General features: G+C 41.0%; 1 protein-coding gene across 1 annotated transcript in view; it reads left to right on the top strand.

The window, feature by feature from the left end:
* The window catches only part of UGCG (UDP-glucose ceramide glucosyltransferase), a 38,629-nt gene extending 19,398 nt beyond the window's left edge, over positions 1 to 19,231 (top strand). Inside the window, exons 3-9 of the mRNA XM_038402904.2 lie at positions 1,574 to 1,676; positions 3,004 to 3,105; positions 4,262 to 4,374; positions 10,675 to 10,853; positions 11,818 to 11,904; positions 13,911 to 14,100; positions 16,764 to 19,231. Of these exons, the coding sequence (XP_038258832.1) occupies positions 1,574 to 1,676; positions 3,004 to 3,105; positions 4,262 to 4,374; positions 10,675 to 10,853; positions 11,818 to 11,904; positions 13,911 to 14,100; positions 16,764 to 16,934 (945 nt within the window). The 3' untranslated portion in view covers positions 16,935 to 19,231. The remainder of the gene's footprint in view (positions 1 to 1,573; positions 1,677 to 3,003; positions 3,106 to 4,261; positions 4,375 to 10,674; positions 10,854 to 11,817; positions 11,905 to 13,910; positions 14,101 to 16,763) is intronic.
* The last annotated feature ends 8,720 nt before the right edge of the window (positions 19,232 to 27,951 follow it).

Genomic DNA, 27,951 nt, shown 5'->3' on the forward strand with positions numbered 1-27,951 from the left:
TACCTCCCCTTGTTTCTGATATCTTGGATGCAACATCCCTACTCATTATTCTGTCAAACCATCTGGTCTTGTACTAGATTGGGGTGTATTTGTACTAGCCTTCTGCAATATATTTATGTAACTATTTAGTTCACACTAAACTAGCAACAACTTTGCTAAGTTTATATACCGAACAGTGTATTTGTAAACATTTACTTTAATACATGGCTTGACTTTGATTCACAGACCTGTTTCAGGGCTCAAATCTTGCACCATGCCCAGTGCTTCAGGCGCGCGCGCGCGCGCTCTCTCTCTCTCTCTCTCTCTCTCTCCCCACTACATTCCCTGCCTCCCCCTACTTTTTTTTTAAATGCAGAGGATGTTTACCCATCATTTTGTTAAGCATAATGCATGAACCGAAAATGACCCAGTGGGCTAAACCCTCTTTCGTGGCCATGTTACCATTTTTATCCCATTTCATAGAATCATAGAATCATAGAATATCAGGGTTGGAAGTGACCTCAGGAGGTCATCTAGTCCAACCCCCTGCTCAGAGCAGGAGCAATCCCCAACTTTTGCCCCAGATCCCTAAATGGCCCCCTCAAGGATTGAACTCACAACCCTGGGTTTAGCAGGCCAATGCTCAAACTACTGAGCTATCCCTCCCCCCGTACAAAGTACCATTTGTACTTTGGTTTGCACATTTTTACATAAAACCAATAGACATACTATATCTTAGTTTTTAATTGTTTTTAGTTTTATATAGTGGGCCTGGGAATGTTAGGTTTCGGACTTGAATTGAGAGGAGTTGTTCTGAAATACTGGGATAGGCATTATTACGGTGCATTTTACAATGTTATGTATATAAGAAGTAAAACACAAATTTTGTAGCGATATTACAAATGAGGCCTTGCTGGGAGTCCCAGTGGGCATAACAGGTTGTCTGAGGATTCCTTTCCAGGATCAGGCAGGCCTTCAAACACTTTAATCCCACAAGTACTTGGCAAAGTGCTTTAAGTTCTTCAGGAAAGGGACCAAATACAACATTGTTTCTGCAAGCTGCATTGTCAGGAACTCAAGTTTTTGGTGAAAGGCAATGTAAACACTTAAGCACAATAGCTGGTTTCAGTCTTATTGTAGTAATAATTGAAAAAATATTTGATAACTTGCAGCTTTAAAAAATATCCTTAATACTTGGGGTTCTTAAAATGTAATTGCAAAATAAATTTGGTTTTCGTGTGCTTGGGGGGGGGGGGGAGAGAGTGTCAAACATTTAACTTTTCCTGTACTGTGTTTGTTTCCTGCATAAAAATATCTTTCCAGTAACGCACAAGAAAATTATTTAATGTTTTACAAGTACAAAAATATTCTTTGGGGCTGAAGGCTAGATGTCTTTTCAGAAGTACTGATAGTATACTCTAACTACAGCATTCTTCACTGATAATACAGTAGTTTTAGCTATCTGTAAAAGCAAATCCTTCAGTTCCGTAACACTGCTTCCTCTGTCAAGTTTTGGTAGAGTTTTGTACACTGTAACTATTTTCTCCTTTTAATAAGTTATACACCAATTTGCATTAAATCTTTTTTTTACTAGTATGAAGTGCTCCTATGTGTGCAAGATCACGATGATCCAGCTATCGATGTGTGTAAAAAGCTCCTTGGCAAATATCCAAATGTTGATGCTAGGTTGTTTATAGGTAAGTAATGCAACTGCATGGCACAATTCATGCCTTTATAAATAGATCGTAAAGAAGCTAACAGCAAAAAAATGTGTGGAGTCTTCTAAACTGGGAAACGTGTGTTTGTCTGTGGATGCTGGTCCTGTAGTAGGACAGCCTACTCCAAAGGGAATATAAGCTTCTCATCGACGTCTTGACACCAATTAAACAAAACAAACTCCAGGGAGGATAATTTGTGCAAATTAATATTTGTCACTCTCTTCTATTCCAGAATCACTCCTCACAGCTCTAGGGCTGTGCAGCTTATCATTACTTCTGCCTTAAGGCGGCAAAAAAACAGTTGTGTGTTGTGCCTTGATACCAGTTGGCTAGGCCTGAATACCCAGAAATGATTTTAGTGTCTTACCACGTACCTTCATGATAGTAGGTCTGCTGCTAAGAAATTTTCCTACTCCATACCCTTGTAGGACAGGGCCACCTCCTCTCCCCTAAAAGAAAAGGAGTACTTGTGGCACCTTAGAGACTGACAAATTTATTTGAGCATAAGCTTTCGTGAGCTACAGCTCACTTCATCGGATGCATTTGGTGGACTCCTCTCCTCTGTGCCTTGTGTTTAAAGGAGGGGAAAGGATCTTTGGTGCCGAAAATCTTTAGTGTTCTCCCTGCCTAACTTTGAACAAAGCTGAATGATGTCTGGTACTCAGCTAGGGACAAAAATGCTGTTTGTTGTTGTTTTTTTTTATTTGTATTACCATAGTGCCTAGGAGCCCCAGTCATGGCCCAGGGCCCCTTTGCGCTATCTACTGTACAAACGCAGAACAACAAATTGGTCCCTGCACCAAGGACCTTTTTAATTCTATTCTCCCACCCAGTCAAAAAAAATCCTACCCGAGAGAGTCATTGCCATATATAATATCAATTGAGTTGACAAACTAAGGAGAAGGGGACACTAATCCCTTAGAGTGCAGTCTCTAAACCCCAGCAGATAGCTGAGCTTCTTTTGTATGTACAGGGCCCTTAGTGTGATAAACAGTAATTTAGTGAGCTTATAATATTCTCTTCAATACAAAATTTAATAAAACTGTTCTTTGGAAAACTACCATATCTGTTAATGGGAGGAATATATGTCAAATGTAGGCTTCAGCTGTCTTCTTTGTTTGGCTAAGAAGACCTGAATAGATTTTCAGAGGTGAAGGTTAGCATTTACCACTATCACTCTGATTTGGGGGTGGGGAGAAGGGGTACGGAGTCTGTATTCTGTTTAATATTTGTAAAATAGCTTCTGGATTTTGGAAACATGCATGATGTATATAACTAATATAAATTTTTTATTTTTAATTTTAAGGTGGAAAAAAGGTTGGCATCAATCCAAAAATTAACAATTTAATGCCAGGGTATGAAGTTGCCAAGTATGATCTCATATGGATCTGTGACAGTGGAATCAGAGGTAGGTGTATGGCTGTGGTTCTCAAACTTTTGTACTGGTGACCCCTTTCACATAGCAAGCCTTTGAGTGTGACCCCCCCCCCCCCCCAATAAATTAAAAACAGTTTTTTATATATTTAACACCATTATAAATGCTGGAGGCAAAGTGGGGTTTGGGGTGGAGGCTGACAGCTCATGACACCCCCCTCCCCCGGGTAATAACCTCACGACCCCCTGAGGGGTCCTGACCCCCAGTTTGAGAACCCCTGGTGTATGATGTAATGAAGGTGTTTGAAATGTTCTCTTGAAATCATTTACTTTAAAAATACAGTACTACTTACTACTTGCTTCTTGGCTTCTAGGCAGACAATTAAATTCTCATAAGACTATACATTAAGATGGACTCCCAATTGACTTACAACGTGTAAAGGACACTGTCTGCTTTAATTTGGGATCTTAAATGACATGGCTTCTGAATTCAAATATATGAAATGTAGTCTGTACTCCAATTTAGTGGATTTTTGTTCGATCACACCAAACCTAAATTAAGCTGCACCTGTGTGATTAATGCTCAGTGTGTAGCTCTGCACAGACACAGGCAGTAAATGTCATAGCATTGGCTTTGTTAATTGAATAATTGATTGGTGGTTTTGTGTACATGCACTCTAAGATGAAATAGGCATGTCTCTTGCTGCAATGTACAAGTTAAAAAATAAGAGACTTCAATCCTAAGTAATGTCTTTCAGTTAAAGTAGCAAGTCCAGTTTTTAGATTTAGACGATGTTTGCACTTCTAAAAATGAAACAAATATTTTGATACTTCTAGTGATTGAGTTATTAGTACTCTAATGTCAGGTCTCAATCATAACTATTTCTGCCTTTGTAGAAAATCTAATTTTAAAAAATTGGTGTCAGTTTTTGTTGTCCCACTGCTGCCAGTCTGCAAATTGTTAGAAACTTATGCTAGACTGTAAATGTTGACAGCTCCAGTCTTAGTGGAATTTTTTGTTACACAAAAATATAATTCACCAAATTTGTGGCTAACCTTTTCTGCACTTTTAGTAGTAGAATACGAGTTTGAATATATCTTTATAGAGTGAACTTCACGACCAATAATGAACAAATTGTTTCATAGAGTGCAATGTTCGCATACTAATAATCTATTTATCATTTATTTAGTAACACCAGACACCCTAACTGATATGGCCAATCAAATGACAGAGAAAGTTGGTTTGGTCCATGGCTTGCCCTATGTAGCAGACAGACAGGGCTTTGCTGCCACTCTAGAACAGGTGAGTGCAATATTGCTTTCTTTTGTTGTGGTTTCTTTCCAACAATGTTTTACCTTCAATGAGCTTTTTAAATATTTATTTATAATTTTTTAAAATTATTTTATAACATTCACATGCCTATTAAGTCTACTTTACAGGAAAATGTAACAGTGTTGACAGCCTGTGGTTCACTGTCTAAGGGTATGTCTACGCTATGAAATGAGGTCAAATTTATAGAAGTCAATTTTTAGGAAGTGATTTTATACAGTCGATTGTGTGTGTCCCCACTAAGTGCATTAAGTCGGCGGACTGCGTCCACAGTACTGTAGCTAGCGTCGACTTTTGGAGCATTGCACTGTGGGTAACTATCCCACAGTTCCCGCAGTCTCCGCTGCCCACTGGAATTCTGGGTTGAGCTCCCAATGCCTGATGGGGCAAAAATATTGTCACGGGTGGTTTCAGGTACATGTAGTCAGTCGCCCCTCCCTTCGTGAAAGCAATGGCAGACAATCGTTTTGTGCCTTTTTTCCATGCGGGCGCCATACTGCCTTCAGCAGACGGTGCAGTAGGGCTGCAAACCGTCGTCATCGAATGCTATGAATCCACCTCGCAGGTCCTCTATATCAGTGGTCTCCAAACTTTTTTGATTGTGCAACCCTATCAGTAAAAATTTTTTGAGCACGCACCCCCAATATATGTATATTTATTTATGTATAAATTATATACATGTACTACTGTGGTAATATATTGTGTAAATTATAAAACATACACAAAAAATAGAAATTAAAAAACAATGAGATAAAGATGAAATAAACGATATTTTTTAAATTTTTTATTTTATTACGGTACATAAAACCTTTTTGTTCTCACTAAAAAAATGTATTGATATTTTTAGTGAGAGCAATGTGATTGAATATGCTTTATTTTTGAAAATCTTAGTTTAACACGTTGTGATACAGCGGGCACTCAGGGTGGGGGTGAGGGGTCTGGGAAGGAGTTAGGTTGTGGGAGGGCGCTCAGGGTGGGGGTGTGGGAAGAGGCTCAGGGCTGGAACAGGCAGGAGGTGCAGAGCACTTACCTGGGGCAGCTCCTGTTTGGTGCAGGGGGTGTGCAGATGGCTCTGCGTAGCGCAGTACCACCTCCATGGCCACAATTCTGGGAGCCATGATTCTGAGAGCTGCCCCCCACCCAGCAGGTGGGGCCACCCGGATCACAGGGGCTTTAGGGGCTTCAGGGCCGTGGGGAAGGGGGCCCTGAGGCCCTGGCCTGCAGCTCTAAAGCTCCTTTTGGAACGCGGTCCTGCGAGCATAGACCGGAGGAGCAGCGCAGCCGCCCAGCCAGCAGCTGGAGAGAAGCAGCGCTTTCCCCTTCAAAGCGCTGCTTCTCTCCGGCCGGCTTTGAAGGGGAAAGTGCCGCTTTCCAGCGGCTGGCTGTGTGGCTGCCCCTGCTCCTCCACAGGCTGGAGGACTCGGGGGCCGCCCCCCCTTTTTTTCTCCTCCAGCGGTGCTCCTCCTGCTGCGCCACCCCCAATTAATCGTCTTGCGCACCCTACTTTGGAGACCACTGCTCTATATGACCGTTGTCGTCCGCCGCTTCCGCTGCAACTCTGCTCTTGTCTTGCCATACACAGCAAGCGTGCAGCCCGCTCAGCTGTTGTGTCCTGGCAGCAGACGGTGCAGTAGGTTTGCAAAATTGGTCATCCAACCACTGCTTCCCCTGCAACTCTGCTGTCCTGCAGATGCCATACCACCGCAAGCATGGAGCCTGCTCAGATCACTGCAGCAGTTATGAGTATTGTAAACACCTCGTGCATTATCATGCAGTATATGCAAAACCAGAACCTGAAAAAGCAGGTGAGGAGGTGATGGCAGCACGGTGACGAGAGTGATGAGGACAGACTTCTCTCAGAGCACGGGCCCTGGCAGTTTGGCCATCCTGGTGGCAATGGGGCAGGCTCATGCCATGGAACGTCGATCCTGGACCCAGGAAACAAGTACAGACTGGTGGAACGACATAGTGTTGCAGGTCTGGGATGATTCCCTGTGGTTGTGAAACTTTCGCATGCATAAGGGCGTTTTCATGGAACTTTGTGACTTGCTTTCCCCTGCCCTGAAGTGCAAGAATACCAAGATGAGAGCAGCCCTCACAGTTCACAAGCGAGTGGCGATAGCCCTCTGGAAGCTTGCAATGCCAGACAGCTACCGGTCAGTCAGGAAACAATTTGGAGTGGGCAGATCTACTGTGGGGGCTGCTGTGATCCAAGTAGCCAACACAGTCACTGAGCTGTGCTATCAAGGATAGTGACTCTGGGAAATGTGCAGGTCATAGTGGATGGCTTTGCTGCAATGGGATTCCCTAACTGTGGTGGGGCGATAGACGGAACGCATATCCCTATCTTGGGACCGGAGCACCAAGGCAGCGATCACATAAACAGAAAGGGGTACTTTTCAATGGTGCTGCAAGAACTGGGTGGATCACAAGGGACGTTTCACCAACATCAGCGTGGGATGGCCAGGAAAAGAACATGATACTTGCATCTTCAGGAACTCTGGTCTATGTGAACAGCTGCAGCAAGGGACTTACTTTCCAGACCAGAAAATAACCACTGGGGATGTTGAAATGCCTATAGTTATCCTTGGGGACCCAGCCTACCCCTTAATGTCATGGCTCATGAAGCCATACGCAGGCAGCCTGGACAGTAGTCAGGAGCTGCTCAACTATAGGCTGAGCAAGTGCAGAATGGTGGCAGAATGTGCATTTGGATGTTTAAAAGCGCGCTGGTGCAGTTTACTGACTCTGTTAGACCTCAGCTAAACCAATATTCTCACTGTTATTACTGCTTGCTGTCTGCGCCACAATATCTGTGAGAGTAAGGGGGAGATTGAGGCAAATCGCCTGGCTGTTGATTACGCGCAGCCAGACACCAAGGCGATTAGAAGAGCACAGCAGGGTGTGCTGCACATCAGAGAAGCTTTGAAAACCAGTTTCATGGCTGACCAGGCTACAGTGTGACAGTTCTGTTTTTCTCCTTGATGAAAACCCGCCCCCTTGGTTCATTCTACTTCCCTGAAAGCCAACTGCCCTCCCTTCCCCCCTTCGATCACCGCTTGCAGAGGCAATAAAGTCATTCATTTCAAATTCATGCATTCTTTAAAAAAAAAAGAAAAAAAAAAGAAAGAAAGGGAGTACTTGTGGCACCTTAGAGACTAACAAATTTATTTGAGCATAAGCTTTCGTGAGCTACAGCTCACTTCATCGGATGTGAGCTGTAGCTCACGAAAGCTTATGCTCAAATAAATTTGTTAGTCTCTAAGGTGCCACAAGTACTCCTTTTTTTTTTTTTTTTTTTTTTTGCGAATACAGACTAACACGGCTGCTACTCTGAAACATGCATTCTTTATTAATTCATCACACAAATAGGGGGATAACTGCCAAGGTAGCCCGGAAAGGGGTCGGGAAGGACAAGGCCATACTGCTAAATTCAACCTAAACTCGTAGTGTAGACCAGGGCTAAGATTACAACTTTATATAAAATAAAGGTTTTAGATTTATTATAAAGCTTGTAAAAACTGAGCAGGAAATTCATTGCTTCAGCAATGATTGATCTTCCTCTGTGGTTTTGTGGCATGGGGAAGCTTTTGAATTCACCTCTGATGTGCTGGCAGGGCAAGTTCTTTGCTGTGAACTAGAACTGGGACTGTGCTGTCCTTTGTTTAAGCAGCAGTTCTTGTCCATTGGATCCATGTATTACAGAACAAATAGCCCCTCCCTTGATGTCCCAGCAGCCTATTCACAATCCTGCTGCCAAAAGGGCTTTCATGCTGGTCATGAAGGCCCCTCTGTCTACCTGGTCCCACCCGGAGGGTTAACATTTTTTTGGAGAGACTTGTGAGTATTTGCCCTTGGATTAATCTCACCCTTCATAAATATTTACTTTAATGAAATTGTAAGCAGAAATATCTACACCTTTTCTGAAGAACCATCCGTAGGGTGTAAACATTTAGTATAGCTGTGAATAAAGGAACAGTAATGGCATAAGGTAAGACTAGGGTGCAGTCTGTGTGTGATCTGAGAGTAAACACTTTATTTCTAGTAACTTTTTTGTAAAACCACAAATGGGCCACTTACAGGAACTGATAATGTGCATATTTTAGTCCTGAAGACCATTCTTCATTTAGAGTGGTTGTAAATTTATGATGTAAATAAAAAGGATCAAATTAAAATGCTGTAGTTTGAATAAACAAAATTTCAAAATCTCAAGAAATCCAAAGTGAAGTTTCCATTTAAAAAAAAAAAAAAAAACCTTGAATTTTTTGCCTTGCCGAAGCACATCTTTTAGCTATTCACTAGATACCTCTTCACAACCAGACTTCCTTTACGCTTCCAATACTGAACCATCACAATCCTTCCAAAGCACCACATAACTGAGAGATGCCTCTATGTAGTCCAGAAACACTGCCCTGAATTCTCCATCACATAGTGAAATGGGTAGTCCTATGACTCAGTCCACCTTTCATACTATTGACTTGGATATCTACCTGTCCCTCTTTTCCTTACCTTCCTAATACAATATTACTAGTGATACTGTGCATTGGAGATAAACTAAGATCTAGCTTAACTCGTGTATGCGCACTCTTCTAAAATCTGAATTTGTACCCAACAACTTTGCGTATTTTTAAATTTACATGACCCTATTAGGTTCATTATTGCTAGGATATGGGTACCAAACTCCGAATATCCTGATTCTCAAACATTTTTGCTTGCTTTTACAGAATCCAGGCAACAGATTTTTAGGGTAGATTTCAGCCTTAGTGCTATCTGATAACATGCTTTAATTTCGTAACTTCCACAACTTAGTGTTTTGGTTTTGAAGAACTATAATCACAATGTTAATATTTTGTCAAGTAACTTTAATGATGCTGGTTTTTTTACATTTTAATTGATGCTGGCAGTTGGAAGAGCAAAGTTCAGTTTACAAACTGATACTTAATTGCTTAGTCTCTGACACGCTATCAATAAGGTTAGCAGAACTGTTTTTTTATTTAATTTCAAAGATAATATAGATTTGGGGTTTTTTTAAGCATTTTCTATTTTTATTGATTTTGATTTTCAGTTATGGAAAATTTTTGTGGGGATCAGACAATAATTACTTCATTACAGACATTTGAGATGCTAAAAATTAAAGCTTTATAATCGTTTAAGCACAAATGGTCAACATCGTATGTCAAAATATACAGCACAAATAACCTTAAATCAAACTAAGTTCTCAAGCAACATTTTTCTTAATTAAAATTTACAGATAGGCAAGTGGTGTTGACAGAAATATTTTTTGTTGGTTGTGTACAGTGAAATTGACATTTGTGAGTGTACAGTGAAATTGACATTTACAACCTAAAAATCTAATCCTTCCAAACCTGTCTGCGGATGAGCACAAATGATGGATAGGGATGGTGACACGAGCTCTGCTGGATTCCACATAGGCCCTTGGAAGTTCTTCTAAGATGATTATGATGTTTATAAGTGAAACCTCAACTTAATATTTTTATAATAAATAACTCCAAAATTCTCCATCTACCCTTATTAATATCAATACTGTACACCATTCTGATTTGAGGACTAATGGGATCACAGATTAATTTTATTCTAGGTCATGTTGTTTTTGAGACAATTCATCAAAATTGCTTGTTTTGTGTTCTGCACTCGTGTTATAGATTCAAATGGATAGTTGCAGAATTCTAGAAGGGGTAATACGTTGTATATGTTCTGGTCTCCTGTGTCGTAAAACTTTGTTTTATCTAAGTCTGAGTTCTTAGACTATGTACTCGTAATAGGGCAGTGAAACACAATAAATACTTTAAGTGGGAATGAGACAATGTAAAGCAGTAAGAATTCATAACAAATATTAATACATTAACAAGTAAACTGCTTTGTGCCTAATACAAGATGGGAGATTGACATTTGCATTTTTAAAGTGAATAACTTTTGAAATAAAGGTGCTTTCTTCAGTTTAGGACAAGAAGTGAAAGTGTAGTTTTTGATTCTTTCTATGCTGTTCTGTACTGTGCAGGCAGAGGAGTTTCAAAGCAAATAGATAGCACAATACAAAAACTATAGCTGCTTGAAAGGTTTCTGCAAAGTTTCTTTTAGTGAAATCAGCCACCTCTAGCTAGCCATTGTCTTGTCAAAATCGTTTAGAGAAATAAATCTGATCATAAAGATGCCAGAAGTGAAGTAGAAGGTCATTTGATTAGAAAAATAACTTGCACAAATTGTCTGCATAGTTTTAACGCCCAGTTTATTACTACTTTTATCTTTTTGTAGGTATATTTTGGCACTTCACATCCCAGGTCATATATTTCTGCCAATGTAACTGGCTTCAAATGTGTAACAGGAATGTCTTGCCTGATGAGAAAGGATGTATTAGACCAAGCTGGAGGACTGATAGCTTTTGCACAGTACATTGCTGAAGATTACTTTATGGCCAAAGCAATAGCTGACCGGTAAGATAACTTCCAGTGAGTCTCCTTTAGACAATATTAAGTTTACAGTATGTTCTATACTTACATTCTTTGTTTTTGTAAGATAAAATTAATGCCTCTTGGTTAAGTATTTGATTTGAGGCACATTCACTGTGTATGTTTAAAACTATGGTAGGTGTTCCCATGTGGTGTATAAGTAGCAGCATAAGCCACCCTTCTGTCCCTTGTGCATGAAATGTCCTTTCTGAATTAATCTGTAGGGCTACTCCTACTCCTGCAAGTACCTCCTGAAGAGTCACTTCTTCTGGGACCTCTGCAAGGAGTTAGCAAACAGGTGATGGCCAGGTTGTGCAGCATTGGGGATATATGATTTTATTGTTTTAAAAAAAACTTCCAGTTGATTTAGAACCCCCAAGCTATGCACATACTCTCCTGTGGAAGCTTCTTTTCATTACCGTGCTCATCCCTTTTCTCCTACTGTTAGTTACATTCTTTGCATCTTGTTTCAAATAAGAGTGCAAGCTCTTTTGTGGCAAGGTACATGCCTACTCATGTGTTAGTGCCGTGTCGGCCTCAAAGAGATTGTGACTGACTGGGGTTTCTAGGCACTGCCACAGTGCAAATAAGTAAGCATAATGGTGGAAATGTATGTCCATCTATCCTATATGAATAGATCCTTTGAGAAGTAATTAAACTTGCATCTCAATTTCAGAAGTCTACAAGGGATCAGTTTTTCTGTGAACACTGCACAAACATAATCTGTGGTGTTGCTATTGGCTCAAGTTTTCTGAAGTAGTAGTATGTGACTCCTCTTTGTTATAAGTCTCGTGTGTGGAGATAAATTATTGCTTATATTCAACATGATAGTTTAACCGTTTTTATTACAGCATATATGGCAATGATAACGTGTCCTTCAACAGTTATACTTGAGTTGTTCTTTACGAATGTTGTTTGGAAGTTACTTATGACGTGCATTCATTTTCAGAGGTTGGAAATTTGCAATGGCCACACAAGTTGCAATGCAAAACTCTGGTTCATATTCCATTTCACAGTTTCAATCCAGAATGATCAGGTAAAAATTCTAACTATATAGATTTTTTTCTCCTGTCTTTCTGTGTCATTGCCTCCAATCAGTTCACAATTATAAGGTATAATGCACTTTTCTGAACCAGTCATTTGACCTAATAGCCCAAATAGAACTACTAAAGTACAGTAACTCCTCTCTTAACGTTGTCCCGGTTAATGTTTCATTGTTATGTTGCTGATCTATTAGGGAACAAGTTAGTTTAAAGTTGTGCAACGCTCCTGTATAACGTTGTTTGGCAGCTGCCTGCTTTGTCCACTGCTTGTGGGATTCTTGGGAACAGCAGCCCTTCCTTGTGGGGATTAGAACCGGGGGGACCAACAGCCCCCCCATCAGCTCCCCTAAATTCCCTGTAAGGTATATGGCTTGGCAGCTGCCCAGCAGCAGTTCAGATGGCCCTCCCCCCACTGCCATGCTGCTCCTGCCCTCCCCTCTGTCTTAGAGCTGCTCCTGGGAGCTTCCTGCTTGCTGCGGGAGAGGGGTGCTGATGTCAGGATGTCCCCCTGCTTCTCTCCCCCCCACCCTCCCTCCACAAAGCGGAGGAGGGGGACAGGGCTCAGGGACAGAAAGGAGGGAGCTTGCTGGAAGCTGTTTCCAGTCTGAACTGGCTGATCTGCTTAAAAGGGCAACATACTTAAAGGGACAATGCACCTCTCTCTCTCAGCCCTGTCAGGATGGTGGTGAGTCGTCTGCTGCCACTCCCCCCGTCGACTCCACTTCCGCCTCTTGTGAGCTGGAATTCCGGAGTCAACGGGGAGCACGTTTGGGGATCGATCACTACCCGACGGATCAGAATTTTAACTGTATTATACAGGAAAGTTTGTCTGGTATTAAAAATAGACTTTATATTTTTAATTTTAGGTGGACCAAGGCCTGCTCTCACTCATGCATGCACCCCCCAGCACTTTGGAAAGTCAGCACCTGTGCATCCGTGTACGTGCTGTCGGGGAGGGAGTAGCGCACTCCAGCTGCATAGCGTGGGCTCATGATCATGTTCAGTTTTTGCAGGGTAGTGTTTTCAGCTACTGCCCAGTATCTATTGTGTTGCCTCCCTCCTGCCTCTGTCCATGGAGGAGGGATAGCTCAGTGGTTTGAGCATTGGCCTGCTAAAGCCAGGGTTGTGAATTCAATCCTTGAGGGGGCCATCTAGGTATCTGGGGCAAAAATTGAGAATTGGCCCTGCTTTCAGCAGGGGGTTGGTCTAGATGACCTCCTGAGGTCCCTTCCATCCCCGATATTCTATGATTCATGCTGCCTTGTAGGGTGTGAGGCTACATTAACAACAGCGTATTAACCCTTGAGCGCTCAGCTCAGTGCTAGTTCATCGTTTAGTAGCAATGCATTCCCTGGGAAATATTCCACTCTCTCTTACTCCACCATCTCAACTAAGCTTCACAATCATTCATTGCTGTGTACAGTATTAAACTGTTTAAAATAGTTTAAAACTTATACTGTATATGTGTATAATGTCTTTTGTCTGGTGAAAAAAACTTCCCTGGAACCTATCTCCTCCCCATTTACATCAATTCTTATGGGGAAATTGGATTCGCTTAACGTAGTTTCGCATAAAGTCGCATTTTTCAGGAACATAACTACAACGTTAAGTGAGGAGTTACTGTATCAGTTTACATTTTTATGCAGCTTTCATGCGGGAGATCTTTCTAATTTATTTTTGAGAGAGAAATAAACACTGAAGAGCTTTTAATAGAACAAATATATAAAAATGTAAGCAAGCATATTTTTAAATACTTCAGTACACTCCAGTAGAGAAGTTTTGGACTTTATGTGCAATAACCATATAACAGGTATTGGTTATGCCAATATTTGCTTGAGTGGGTATTAAGCAAAAGATTAGAGGAGTGTTTTATTGAAAAGCAACTTAAAGCACAACTTATTGGGGGGAAAGGGGAGGAAATGGAAACAGAATTTTAACTATGTATTATGCAGCAAAGTTTGTCTGGTATTAAAAATAGACTTTATATTTTTAATTTTAGGTGGGCCAAGCTGCGAATTAACATGCTGCCTGCTACGATAATTTGTGAGCCAATCTCTGAATGTTTTGTTGCCAGTTTAATTATTGGATGGGCAGCTCATCACGTTTTCAGATGGGATATAATGGTATTTTTCATGTGTCATTGTTTGGCATGGTTTATATTTGACTACATTCAGCTAAGGGGTGTCCAGGTATGTAGCTGGAGTCCATATTGTCCTGTGTCTTTATACTGAAAGATATTGCTAATGCCATTATTTCTGTTAAAACTGACTTCACTTGAGAATCTTTTGTAAAACACCATCCTGGGAGATAGGATAGAATTTGGCCTCCTGCATTTTCTGCTATCTTACATTCATGCCACTCCAGTTTAAATCTGAGTGTAAGGCAGGACAGAATTTGGCTCTCTGCTCTAGTTTTGTTGTTTGTAAACACTGCCTCTCTGCAAACTTAGGGAATTTTGAAATATGATTGAAAGACAAGCATCTTCTTGAGAAGTTTGCTTATGTTTGCCTGCCCTCTTCCCTTCATGTTGTTATACGCTCAAATGCCCAGAGAGGGAAAAGGTATGAAATACTTGTGGCCTAAAACCTAGCTTATTCCTGGTGATGCAAGAGGAGATTAGTGGCTTGTGTTTTGTTTTTTTGGGGGGGTTTTTTAACCTGCTTTAGCTGCAAAGCCTGTGGGTATGTCTCTGGGGTGAGCTGTGGTGGTGATTCCTAGCTTGAGGAGACACTAGCTCTGATTGAGCCAGCACACTAAAAATAGAGCCACGGCATGAGCTGGGGGAGGGACTAGCTACCCAGAGTACAATCCTGTCTGAGACCATAGGCATGAAATTAGGATGGCCAGCCCCTGCCACCTCTTGCATGGCCACGGCTGCACTCTATTTTTTTTAACATGCTAATTTGATCAGATCTAGTGTGGTTATGTCTCCTTGAGCTGAGAATTGCACCCTTAGCTCTAAGTGTAGGCATATCCTATGACTTAAGAAAGTTGAGCTATTTACACATTCACCCTGACCTGAAAATGGTACAGAAAAATATAAAATCAGCAGTAGAAATGCAATGAGGGGACTTAATACTGGGGGAAGGGGGCAGCAAGAGGACTTCAACAGAATTTCAAATGTGGGAAACCACTGCATGGATCATAATGTTCTATTCTCAAGATGGCACTCCAGGAACCTTTCAAATTGCTCCTTTCTTTCTGCACCACCACCACTCTCCCCTCCCTCTTTTTTTCTTAAATAAAAAAAAAATTTAAAAAAAATCTTAGAATGGAATAGCACTGAAATCTTGCTTTTGGTCTTGTGCCTTGTCCTTCTTGTAGCACCCTTAGTGGTGTGAAATTGATTCAAAATCAGTTTCATTTTATTACTGGAGGCAAAAAAAACCAAACCAAAAACAGTACCACTGCTTCAGAGCACAGGCAGAATTGGAGTCCTGGACATTTTTATCTTTCTTCAGCTTGCCATCTGACCTTTTGTTTTGGTAATGCCAATCCAAATCCTCAGAAGCATTTACCTTCCTTGGACCATACTGTCGGTGTACTATGGCCCAGGGAGGAACATCTGGTATAAGGATGATCCTGCAGTGGCATATGGGTGACTTAGGGGCACATTCTCCACACACCTTCTTTGCTGTTTCTTTAGTGGGGAAGGGAGAGGCAGAACCACATGCCCCACTGCGTTTCATAGACCCTGGTGTAGGTACCTTGGTTCCATGTGGCCCTTATAGGCTGATGGGACTTAAAAACATCTCTCTGGCTGTTCTCACACGGCATCTGGTGGAATGCATGCACCATGAGCAAGGCTAGCATTGGTAGTGCCAGTGGGAGCTTTGTGCCAGTTTTGCACTTCTCTCCACCCTCCTCATTTTATGTGCTTTTCATTTGGAATGAAATTCACCCCTGTGCAGAGGGACCACACAGGATCTGTGCATCATTTACATCCTCCTTAGGCCCTGTTCTGTGGGCTTAAGTGGTGCATAGGTCTTGTGCCATGGTCTCTGTATAGGGTGGATTTCACTCTTTGGGAGTACCCAATTATCTGGCCCACTAACTACTACTTTAGTGTGTGAGAGATGTTTTTCCAACTCATCTGTTGCCTAAAATGGAATGTCTTATTTGAAGGCATCCTCAAATGAAGACTATAAAGAGACAGCTAACTAATGAGAAACTTGAGCCAATCTCCTCCCCCCCTTCTGTACACAAGTGATTTCTCAAACCCTGCTAATCATGCTGTGATCCTATCATTTTAATGTGTAGCATTCATCCCGGCAGATGAATAGTTAACTGTGTTCAAGACAACAACAACTGTGTTCAACAACAATTTTCAGACTCTGCATGTGAAAATAATACAAGCTTCCTTTTCACCAAAGTACTTTTGAAATTGTATCTTCTTGTTCCAGAGTAGCAGCTGTTAGTCTGTATTTGCAAAAAGAAAGGGAGTACTTGTGGCACCTTAGAGACTAACACACTTATTTGAGCATAAGCTTTCATGAGCTACAGCTCACTTCATCACTGTTAGTGTGTTTCTAAGTGTCAGAGCCATCTCCTTGTAAAGTTAGTGACCTTCACTGGGTGTTGAATCAAGCCCCAAATCATTCCACTGTGGCTGAAACGCAGTACAGTATTGAAAATACTTACTAAATGGGTTGCTTTGAAATTGGGCAGGCTACAGAATGTTGGCATCATGGATGCTGTTGTATATTTAGAGGATAATTGCTTAACCAAACACAATTTAATTGATAAGACTGTACGCATGTGATGATGCACTTCTCTTTAGCCAAGATGTGCCCATCAAATAAATATTGAATTTAGTAGTTGCATTAAATATTAATGTCTGCTTCATTCCCAGGGTGGTGCTCTGTGTTTTTCAAAACTTGATTATGCAGTAGCTTGGTTCATCAGAGAATCCATGACGATATACATTTTCCTATCTGCCTTATGGGACCCCACTATTAGCTGGAGGACAGGACGCTACAGATTACGCTGTGGAGGCACTGCAGAGGAAATCCTTGATGTATAGCCCCAGCTTTGTGACTGTGTTTCAAAAAAGAAAAAAAAGGAGGAAAAAAAGTATTATAAATTATGTTTATATAAATGCTTTTAAAAAAAATCTACCTTCAATAGTTTTATTACTCGTATGTTTTGGTATTTGTTCTTTAATTTATTTTTGCATGGCACTTGCATCTGTGAAAAAATACATCTGTAGTTTTGGCCAAATGGTACCTTCTTTTTTTATGTATAAAAGGAAATCAAGAGAATTGGTCCCAGGATCCATTTTCTTTATGAACGTTCTGCAGTAAACTCTAAAGACAGTATCCTTCAGTACAGGAAAAGCTTCTTGCTCTGTGGTACGCTATCTTAGTAAATTGAGAGGTAAAATGGCCTTTGTCCATTGGATTGCAGCAGATTGGAGAGTAACATCACTACGGAAGTACAACAGGCTTCTGCAGCATTTGAAAGATGGAGCTAGTAGCGGAACACTAGGCGAGAAGTTCTTAGATGCTTTATGCCTACCTCTTGTAGTTGCTGCAGAGCAAATATAAACTAATAGATAACTAGGCCTTGCAAAAAACAAAAGCTGGAGTCTTCTATTTATATGTATATATTAAAACTATTTTTTTGTCTCATTGCAATGAACCAAAAGTGGACTGAGTTTGTTGGGGTGCGTGGGTGGAATTATTAGTTAGCCATGTGTTGAGGGCATCTTTTGGCCAACTCTGATTGGTTCTGTCTTGAACCATTATTATCACTGTGCTGTAATTAGCCTAGCTAATCCCCTTCATCATTCCTGTCCTCTTTAAGGAGTTTTTTTGTTTCTGTGAGTGAATGTTTTGATGATTGTGGGGAGGGGGGGGGAATGCATTTCAAAAACATTTCACACATGAGCTATTTTCTTACACAAGTCTTACTGTTAATAAGAATGTAATTTCATGATGCAGGTATTTAATATCTTTTTTTTTAAGTGAGCATATAATTTACCTATACTAGTCATGAATAAATATTAAATTGCAGTAGATATTGTGAGTATATCAATGGGCAGGATGAATTTGCTGTTACTGATTACATTGTAACCTTAATTTAACTGAGTCTACACTCTTGGCTTTTTGCCTTCTACTTTTAGTCTAGTCTTTAAATTGGATTTTTTTGTATTCCAATAGTATGATTAAGGACTAGATTATAACCAAGTTGTAAATGCATGCTGTACTCTTTCCCTCTCTGCTCCTATGAGCTTGTTTTCCACCCCCATTGTGAGATTGTTCTTAACTTGTGGTGAACTGGACTTGTTTGGTTTTTTTTGTTTAAATATTTAAAAAAATAAAACCATACAAAGCAAAATTGGAGAAGGACATTGCATAAGCCTTATGGTTTTTTATAACTGTATACTGCTTCTTCTTGAGAATGGGATGAATGCTGCTAAATGCAGGGCTAGCATTGTCACTATGGCAGCTTTAAATCCTAATTTATACGCCACTCTTATGTCAAAGCATAATGTGTAGCATATTAGCAATAATTATATGTATTTATAAAAAATGGACTTTTTTTCACCTTACTGAGCCAATCCATTACTTGTCCATCTGATATACACGTGTGTGTACATATTCTGGGGCAAAATGCTTCACCCAGCTTCATATTCTTTTGCCTTATGACATCACTGAATTTGTTTTTGAAGGGCATTTTTTCTACATGAAAACAAAGGCTTTTTGATGCATGTTCCATTCTTTACATGTGAATCAGGGAGAAACTCTTCCTGAGGAAAGGTGCACACTGAAAACCAGTCTAGTTGTGACCCACGAAAAGGTTGCTTTTTATAATCACTACTATACAGCTGAATTTTGCTGACAATGTGTATATTTTATTTGTTTCATGAAGTTTGGTTGATGCCATTCATTGCACTGCTAAAGTGAAGCCAAGCTTGTTACTTAGCTTTATGCTGTTCTCCATGTGGACAGTGTAAAAGAAAAACCAAAAAGGCTGAACAGACTTCATTTTTTAAAAGTTTGTAGGTATGAAGAATAACTGTTCTGATGTGCTTTTTTGCATCTGTGAAGCCTTTGTCACTAAAAAGATGACACTTCACTGAAGCAAACAGCTTGATTTCTTGTATTGTTAGAAAGTTGAGTTGATGAAATGGAAACCAATACTTTTGACTACTGCAGAGGGCACTGCAACAGAACTGCATAAAAGTTATGGTTAAATATGGTTAGTTTTAAAAGTCTTGATCAACAGATGTCTAGAATATACCATGTTTATTATTTAAAATCATTGTCTTGTTTGTTTAAAAAAAATTTTGAATAAATCAAATGTTTGGAATATAAATCTGTTTTTACTTTATTCAACTGAACTAATGTTGCCTTAAAACACAAACATACAAACACACACGTGTGAGCGCACGCGCGCGCGCACACACAAAACTTGTGTTATGTACCAATAGTTGTCTTGCTGTAAAATAAAAATGTAACTTTAATTCATAGCATTTCTATGGTGCTATTCTCTGTAGTAACTGAATCCAGATTACTACAACAAATATGATCTAGTTACTTTTGGTAAATGTGCATGGCAGATCATTTGTAGAAATCTGTCCATATTACATCTTTGAACTATTTTAAAAAACTCCACATGGCTTCTAATTAACAAAAGAACAATTTAGAAAAAGTGTGTTCTGAACCTTGCTAAGAAGTTTCTTCTGAACACATTTCAACCTAACCGTTCATTTGTGGAGGGTTTGCTGCAGAAACATGGTAGGTTTCTTACAAGCAACTCAGTTCTACAACATGGAGTGAAAAAGGTACAGGGTTGCAAAGTGTTTACTTCCCAACCAGAAAGTAAACAGATATTAAATATGATCATGCATTAAAATAAGCACGCCTTCAATTGCTAAAATTAAATGTTGACTTCAGAGAGATGCACCTGTGGTTTTGTGCTGTTGGAACTTACATACCTATGGGGTCTGTTTATGATGGCACATTTAATTAAAGTGCTTGTTTATTTGAACGTGATCATTTTAATACACTTCTTAAAACATCGTCTTCCTATAGTGATGAGAGTTTAGGACAAAGGTCACAAGTTATGGGACTGAATAATACCCATTATTTGTCCCATAACGCTATGTGGACATCTGTGTTGGTTCCTGGAGTGGTTTTGTGATTAGACCTGCTATTTTCATACGTGTAATTGAACTTGCTATAGTCTAATTACTGTACAATAACTCCTCACTTAACGTTGTAGTTATGTTCCTGAAAAATGCAACTTTAAGTGAAACGCTGTTAAATGAATCCAGTTTTCCCATAAGATTTAATGTAAATGCGGGGGGTTAGGTTCCAAGGAAATTTTTTGGGGGGGCAGACAAAAGGCATTATATACTGTACAGTACTGGGAGTTGGGAAGTGCCCCTGGCTTACCTCACACAGGCACAGCCCTCTGCAGCCAAGGATGCTAGGAAGCACCTTTGCAGGAGCAGTGGCAGCTTACCCAGAGAAGAACAGGCGCCAACTTTGCTGGGGGATGCTCCAGGCCAACCTCTTCCTGTCCCCGTTCCATTTCAGGCCCACCTCTTTCCACCCCCCACTCCACCTCCTCTCTGGAGCACGCCGCATCCCCGCTCCTTCCCCACCCTCAGAAAGCCCTAAGCGCTGCCAAATAGCTATTTGGCTGCGCTTAGGACTTTCAGGGAGGAGTGGAGATGCAGTGCTTCCCTGCTCCTCCCTTTCCCTCCCAGAAAGTCCTAAGTGCTGCCAAACAGCTGTTTGGCAGTGGGGGAAGTGCTGGGAGGGAAGGGGAGGAGGTGGAGAAGAGGAACTTGTGCAATGCTCCCTTGTAAAGTCGCTGCTCTTCCACAAACTCTTACATGCAGTATATAGAGCAGGCAGCCAAAAGACGTTATAAGGGAGCATTGCACAACTTTAAAGGAGCATGTTCCCTAATTGAGCAGCGATGTAACTTGGAAACAACGTTAAGCAGGAGGATGTTAAGTGAGGAGTTACTGTATTGTACCAAGGTGGATATCATCCCAATAGAACGTGTGGAAATCGAAGCAGAAAATGCTCCTCTTCCCTCCCCCTCCCATTAGTACTTTAACACACAGGTATGTCTACTCTGCAGTTGGGAGTGAGCCTTCTATCCCAGAGAGGCAGAGTTGCGTTGGTGGGGCGAGCGCTAGCATGCTAAAAATAGCTGTGAACATTGTGGCACTGGCAGAGGCTCAGGCTAACCACCCAAGCTTAGTCTTGGGGGTAGGGTAGGCTTGAGCTAGACACTATCCCAAGCATCTGCTGGTGCACATGGCTATTTTAGTGAGCGCAAGTCCTTTTAGCAGAACTCTGTCTGCCAGGGCTGGGAGGCTCACTCTCCGCTGCAGTGTAGCCATAACTATAATATCGTGCAAATGCGGTCAAGGGCCTATGTGTAAATAGAGTCAAGCTAGCTATTGCCCACTACTGTAAATACAAATAGTTCTTTCATCATCATGTATTTTGAGGCAGGCTTCCTCGGGGCCCCCTGCCAACTTTCGTTTTCTCTTTTCCCCTCAACCCTCCTTTTTGTCCATGGAGTTGGCTTTATAGTTGAAAGTCCCTCCTATCCTTTCTGGGGGCCTTAATTATGATGTTTGGACATGTGCATTTTTGGTGCTGTCTGCCATTTTGAAAAAACATTGTTTTTATGGTATTTAAACTAAGTGGATACAATTCAAATAAATGACTATAAATGTCACACCTCTTCCTAATTTTAGAGGGATTTGTGCAATTTGTACAGTTATTTAGGCCTGGTCTACGCTAAGGGGGGGGGGAGGGAATTGATCTAAGTTACGCAACATCAGCTATGTGAATAACGTAGCTTAAGTTGATGTACTTAGATCTACTCACGGTATCTTCACTGTGGTAAGTTGACTGCTGCCGCTCCCCCATCGACTCCACCTGCACCTCTCGTGGTGCTGGAGTACAGGAGTGGACAGGAGAGTGCTTGGGGGTTGATTTATCGCATCTAGTCTAGATGCGATAAATTGACACCCCCCCCACGCTGAATCGATCGCTGCCTGCCAATCCAGCGGGTAGTATAGACATGCCCTTAACTTCATTTAGAAATTTTTTGTTTTGAATTACAATAAAATAGAGGTGTTAATACATATAGTTGATGCATATGTAGAGAAATACGCTTTTTACGCAGTAAGTACATTTCTAAATCAAGTCTGTTAAACAACTGCACAAAGGCTGTGAAGTATTAGAGATAGAGAAATATATCCTAGGAGTTAGTTACATTGTACAGGGCCCAGTTGTTTTGTGTTCCACCCTATAGCCAGAGAGTGTTTGGTTTGACTCTGTTCAGTCTGGTTTCATTTAATTTTGGCTATGAGCAAATAGATCATACTGGATATATATTGTATGCTCTGCTTAGCTGCTGAGAGCTCTTTGTGCACCCGGACTTCTATGGCTCTTCGGCAGCAGTGGAGGGAATTATCCACTGATCGAATAATGGGAACATTTTGCATGAAACTATTTGCCAAAAAAAAGTGTCCCTTATTTTTAAATATATATTTTCTTTTTCATTTTCAACCAAACCTAGTCAGTCCCTTCAGGGTATTCATCGCCTCACGGGCTCAGACCCTGGAAGTAAGGAGGTAAAGTATTTCCTTTATTTCAGAAGCAGAAGGAATGCCCACCCATCCACTACTGTATTGCAGCACATGGATAAAAGCAGCAATATTACACTTTTAAGCCAGTTAAGTTAAACTAGGAACTGGGGGGAGATGGATGGGAGATGTCCAGAAAATCTCCACGCCAGATTTTAGCATTGAGAGGGAAGAAGATGAAGTAAGAAAGGATACAGCCATGGGTAGGAGAATGTATATAAGGAGCGAGGGCGGTGTGGATACTAGTCTAATAAGTTATACTGGCTGTAGAATGACTGTGCCTAATAGGGTACAAAATGTGAGCGAGGCCAAACAGCAAAAATTAAGATGTTTGTACACCAATGCGAGGAGTCTAGGTAACAAAATGGAGGAACTAGAGCTACTGGTGCAGGAAGTGAAACCAGATATTATAGGGATAACAGAAACATGGTGGAATAGTAGTCATGACTGGACTACAGGTATTGAAGGGTATGTGCTGTTTAGGAAAGACAGAAACAAAGGTAAAGGGGGTGGAGTAGCATTGTATATCAACGATGAGTTAGAATGTAAAGAAATAAGAAGCGATGCAATGGATAAGACAGAGTCTGTCTGGGCAAAAATTACATTGGGGAAGAAAACTAGTAAAGCCTCTCCTACGATAGTGCTTGGGGTGTGCTATAGACCTCCGGGATCTAATTTGGATATGGATAGAGCCCTTTTTAATGTCTTTAATAAAGTAAATACTAATGGAAACTGCGTGATCATGGGAGACTTTAACTTCCCAGATATAGACTGGAGGACCAGTGCTAGTAATAATAATAGGGCTCAGATTTTCCTAGATGCGATAGCTGATGGATTCCTTCATCAAGTAGTTGCTGAACCGACTAGAGGGGATGCCATTTTAGATTTAATTTTGGTGAGTAGCGAGGACCTCATAGAAGAAATGGTTGTAGGGGACAATCTTGGCTCAAGTGATCATGAGCTAATTCAGTTCAAACTAAATGGAAGGATTAACAAAAATAAATCTGCAACTAGGGTTTTTGATTTCAAAAGGGCTGACTTTCAAAAATTAAGGCAATTAGTTAGGGAAGTGGATTGGACTGAAGAACTTATGGATCTAAAGGTAGTTGAGGCCTGGGATTACTTTAAATCAAAACTGCAGAAGCTATCGGAAGCCTGTATCCCAAGAAAGGGGAAAAAATTCATAGGAAGGAGTTGTAGACCAAGCTGGATGAGCAAGCATCTTAGAGAGGTGATTATGAAGAAGCAGAAAGCATACAGGGAGTGGAAGATGGGAGGGATCAGCAAGGAAAGCTACCTAATTGAGGTCAGAAGATGTAGGGATAAAGTCAGAGAGGCTAAAAGTCGAGTAGAGTTGGACCTTGCAAAGGGAATTAAAACCAATAGTAAAAGGTTCTATAGCCATATAAATAAGAAGAAAACTAAGAAGGAAGAAGTGGGGCCGCTTAACACGGAGGATGGAGCGGAGGTTAAAGATAATCTAGGCATGGCCCAATATCTAAACAAATACTTTGCCTCAGTCTTTAATAAGGCTAAAGAGGATCTTGGGGATAATGGTAGCATGACAAATGGGAAGGAGGATATAGAGGTAGATATTACCATATCAGAGGTAGAAGCGAAACTGAAACAGCTTAATGGGACTAAATCGGGGGGCCCAGATAATCTTCATCCAAGAATATTAAAGGAATTGGCACCTGAAATTGCAAGCCCATTAGCAAGAATTTTTAATGAATCTGTAAACTCAGGAATAGTACCGAATGATTGGAGAATTGCTAATATAGTTCCTATTTTTAAGAAAGGAAAAAAAAGTGATCCAGGTAACTACAGGCCAGTTAGTTTGACATCTGTAGTATGCAAGGTCCTGGAAAAAATTTTGAAGGAGAAATTAGTTAAGGACATTGAAGTCAATGGTAAATGGGACAAAATACAACATGGTTTTACAAAAGGTAGATCGTGCCAAACCAACCTAATCTCCTTTTTTGAAAAAGTAACAGATTTTTTAGATAAAGGAAATGCAGTGGATCTAATTTACCTAGATTTCAGTAAGGCATTTGATACCGTGCCACATGGGGAATTATTAGTTAAATTGGAGAAGATGGGGATCAATATGAACATCAGAAGGTGGATAAGGAATTGGTTAAAGGGGAGACTGCAACGGGTCCTACTGAAAGGCGAACTGTCAGGTTGGAGGGAGGTTACCAGTGGAGTTCCTCAGGGATCGGTTTTGGGACCAATCTTATTTAATCTTTTTGTTACTGACCTTGGCACAAAAAGTGGGAGTGTGCTAATAAAGTTTGCAGATGATACAAAGCTGGGAGGTATTGCCAATTCGGAGGAGGATCGGGATATTATACAGGAGGATCTGGATGACCTTGTAAACTGGAGTAATAGTAATAGGATGAAATTTAATAGCGAGAAGTGTAAGGTTATGCATTTAGGGATTAATAACAAGAATTTTAGTTATAAATTGGGGATGCATCAATTAGAAGTAACGGAAGAGGAGAAGGACCTTGGAGTATTGGTTGATCATAGGATGACTATGACCTGCCAATGTGATATGGCTGTGAAAAAAGCTAATGCGGTTTTGGGATGCATCAGGAGAGGCATTTCCAGTAGGGATAAGGAGGTTTTAGTACCGTTATACAAGGCACTGGTGAGACCTCACCTAGAATACTGTGTGCAGTTCTGGTCTCCCATGTTTAAAAAGGATGAATTCAAACTGGAGCAGGTACAGAGAAGGGCTACTAGGATGATCCGAGGAATGGAAAACTTGTCTTATGAAAGGAGACTTAAGGAGCTTGGCTTGTTTAGCCTAACTAAAAGAAGGTTGAGGGGAGATATGATTGCTCTCTATAAATATATCAGAGGGATAAATATAGGAGAGGGAGAGGAATTATTTAAGCTCAGCACCAATGTGGACACAAGAACAAATGGGTATAAACTGGCCACCAGGAAGTTTAGACTTGAAATCAGACGAAGGTTTTTAACCATCAGAGGAGTGAAGTTTTGGAATAACCTTCCAAGGGAAGCAGTGGGGGCAAAAGATCTATCTGGTTTTAAGATTCTACTCGATAAGTTTATGGAGGAGATGGTATGATGGGATAATGGGATTTTGGTAAGTAATTGATCTTTAAATATTCAGGGTAAATAGGCCAAATCCCCTGAGATGGGATATTAGATGGATGGGATCTGATTTACTATAGAAAACTCTTTCCTGGGTATCTGGCTGGTGAATCTTGCCCATGTGCTCAGGGTTTGGCTGATTGCCATGTTTGGGGTTGGGAGGGAGTTTTCCTCCAGGGCAGATTGGAGAGGCCCTGGAGGTTTTTTTGCCTTCCTCTGTAGCATGGGGCATGGTTGACTGGAGGGAGGCTTCTCTGCTCCTTGAAGTTTTGAACCATGATTTGAGGACTTCAATAGCTCAGACATGGGTGAGGTTTTTCATAGGAGGGGTGGGTGACATTCTGTGGCCTGCGCTGTGCAGGAGGTCGGACTAGATGATCAGAGTGGTCCCTTCTGACCTTAGTATCTATGAATCTATGAATCTAAGTGTTTTAAAACACCTATCTCTGACAGTTTAGTACTGTTAGGAGCTTGTAAGAGATTCAGCCAGACCCTCACAACCAGGAGATGGCCAGTTTTAGCAGTGGCATGAATACTGCTATGTTGCCTGCAAAATATGTTATCACAATTTAAGGGTTGGTTTTGTGTTTGTGGAAAATTGCATCTTCTGAGAAGATTGTCAGCCTTATGACTACAGGGTAAAGTGTCACAATAGGGGGAGGGCAAGCTTCCTGGAAATAACCACGTCTTATGTTGTTGTGTGCTCACTGTGATGCTCAAAGGTTCAATAAACAGGCTTTGCACATGGGTGGGGGGGGGGAGAGAGAGAGACTCTGTCCCCAGGCTCATGAACAGCGTTGGAGCTTCTCCATTGCCATTACTGCAACCCAGGGATGCTGAAACTAGGGATGTGGCAGAACCCCCAGCTTGCAGTGGTTCCTATCAAATGCAGGGTTTATAGTTTTGTTCAATGGCTTTCTGCACCTCCACTATAAAAATTGTTCCAATGCCACTGCTGCAATCCATGGGCTACAGCACCCTCCGTGGACACTGTAACCTGCCTTAGAGCTTGGCTACTTTCTACTAGCATCCTTATGTCTGTGGAGAAGCAACAATGGGAGCCTTGCCAGTGATCCACAAGGATTGTGGGTAGACATAACAGCAGCCACTAGAGCTATTGACTAGTGGTAGTTCATAGCTTTGACTTGTGTCATGTGACTGGGGCCAGAAGGAAATGAAGGCCAGGTTTTTTTACCAGCACTTCCTGTGTTCAACAGCTTTATTAGGTGGTGTTGGAGGAAAACTGAATCACGGGGACAGTGCAGCAAATGAATCTGCCTGAATCTCTGTCTGGCTGTGATCCTAGCAGAAAACTGTCGGAGGTGGTTGCTTCCAATTTTTCCTGGAAGTAAGCAGTACTGAAAAACCACCAAGGACAGCATCATTCCCATTCAATAATAATCCTGAGCCAAGCCAGAATTTTAGTCAGGAATACCACAGTTTCTTTAAAAAACAAAACCACCAACTGCCAGATGAGAGCATTGACCATCTTATAATAGATTTGCTCCATAAGAACAGTTGAGGAGGTCATATTTAGACTTCAGAATGCAAGAGTGTTTTCCATTGTGATGCAATGAAAAATGCGGTCAGGTCTGAAGTGATACCGAAGTTTCAAAATTCTGCACATTCAATGTGAGATTGCCTCAAATCTGGAATATCCTGTCCCAGGTGAAAATCTGAACCCAGATCAAAATTTTGAAAATACTCCCTATCTTTGCCTGCTATGTATAGCTCTGATTCTGTTTTCTGTGTATTTATCTTTCCGTGTCAGAAGACTGCCTATCTGTCTCTGAAGTGTCCCTAGTCTGTTTGCCAGAAGCTGGGAATGGGCAACAGGGGATGGATCACTTGATGATTGCCTGTTCGGTTCATTTTCTCTGAAGCACCTGGCATTGGTCACTGTTGGAAGACAGGATACTGGGCTAGATGGACCATTGGTCTGACCCAATATAGCTGTTCTTATGTTCGTAGTAAACTACCATCCACTTAACAGCTTAAAGCCAGATCCTAAGGTGGTATGATCAGCATAATTCCTTTGAAGTCAATAGTGCTACAATGATTTGAAGATTTGGCCCTTAGATTTGTAAGTGGTCTGCAAAGCAGGGATAGAACTCAGGTTCTTTGGCTCCAAAAAACACAGGATCCAACCACTTGAGTTAAAAGATGCTCACTTTTAGGTATGCCAGTATTAAGACTTATAGTAATACTGACATCCCATAACAGTAGATGATAACTGTACACATGTATTCCCACACACACCATTACAAGTTGCATCAGTGACTAGAGGTGT

The sequence above is a fragment of the Dermochelys coriacea genome, chromosome 5 (genome assembly GCF_009764565.3).
Source record: "Dermochelys coriacea isolate rDerCor1 chromosome 5, rDerCor1.pri.v4, whole genome shotgun sequence".
Classification (NCBI taxonomy): Eukaryota; Metazoa; Chordata; order Testudines; family Dermochelyidae; genus Dermochelys; species Dermochelys coriacea.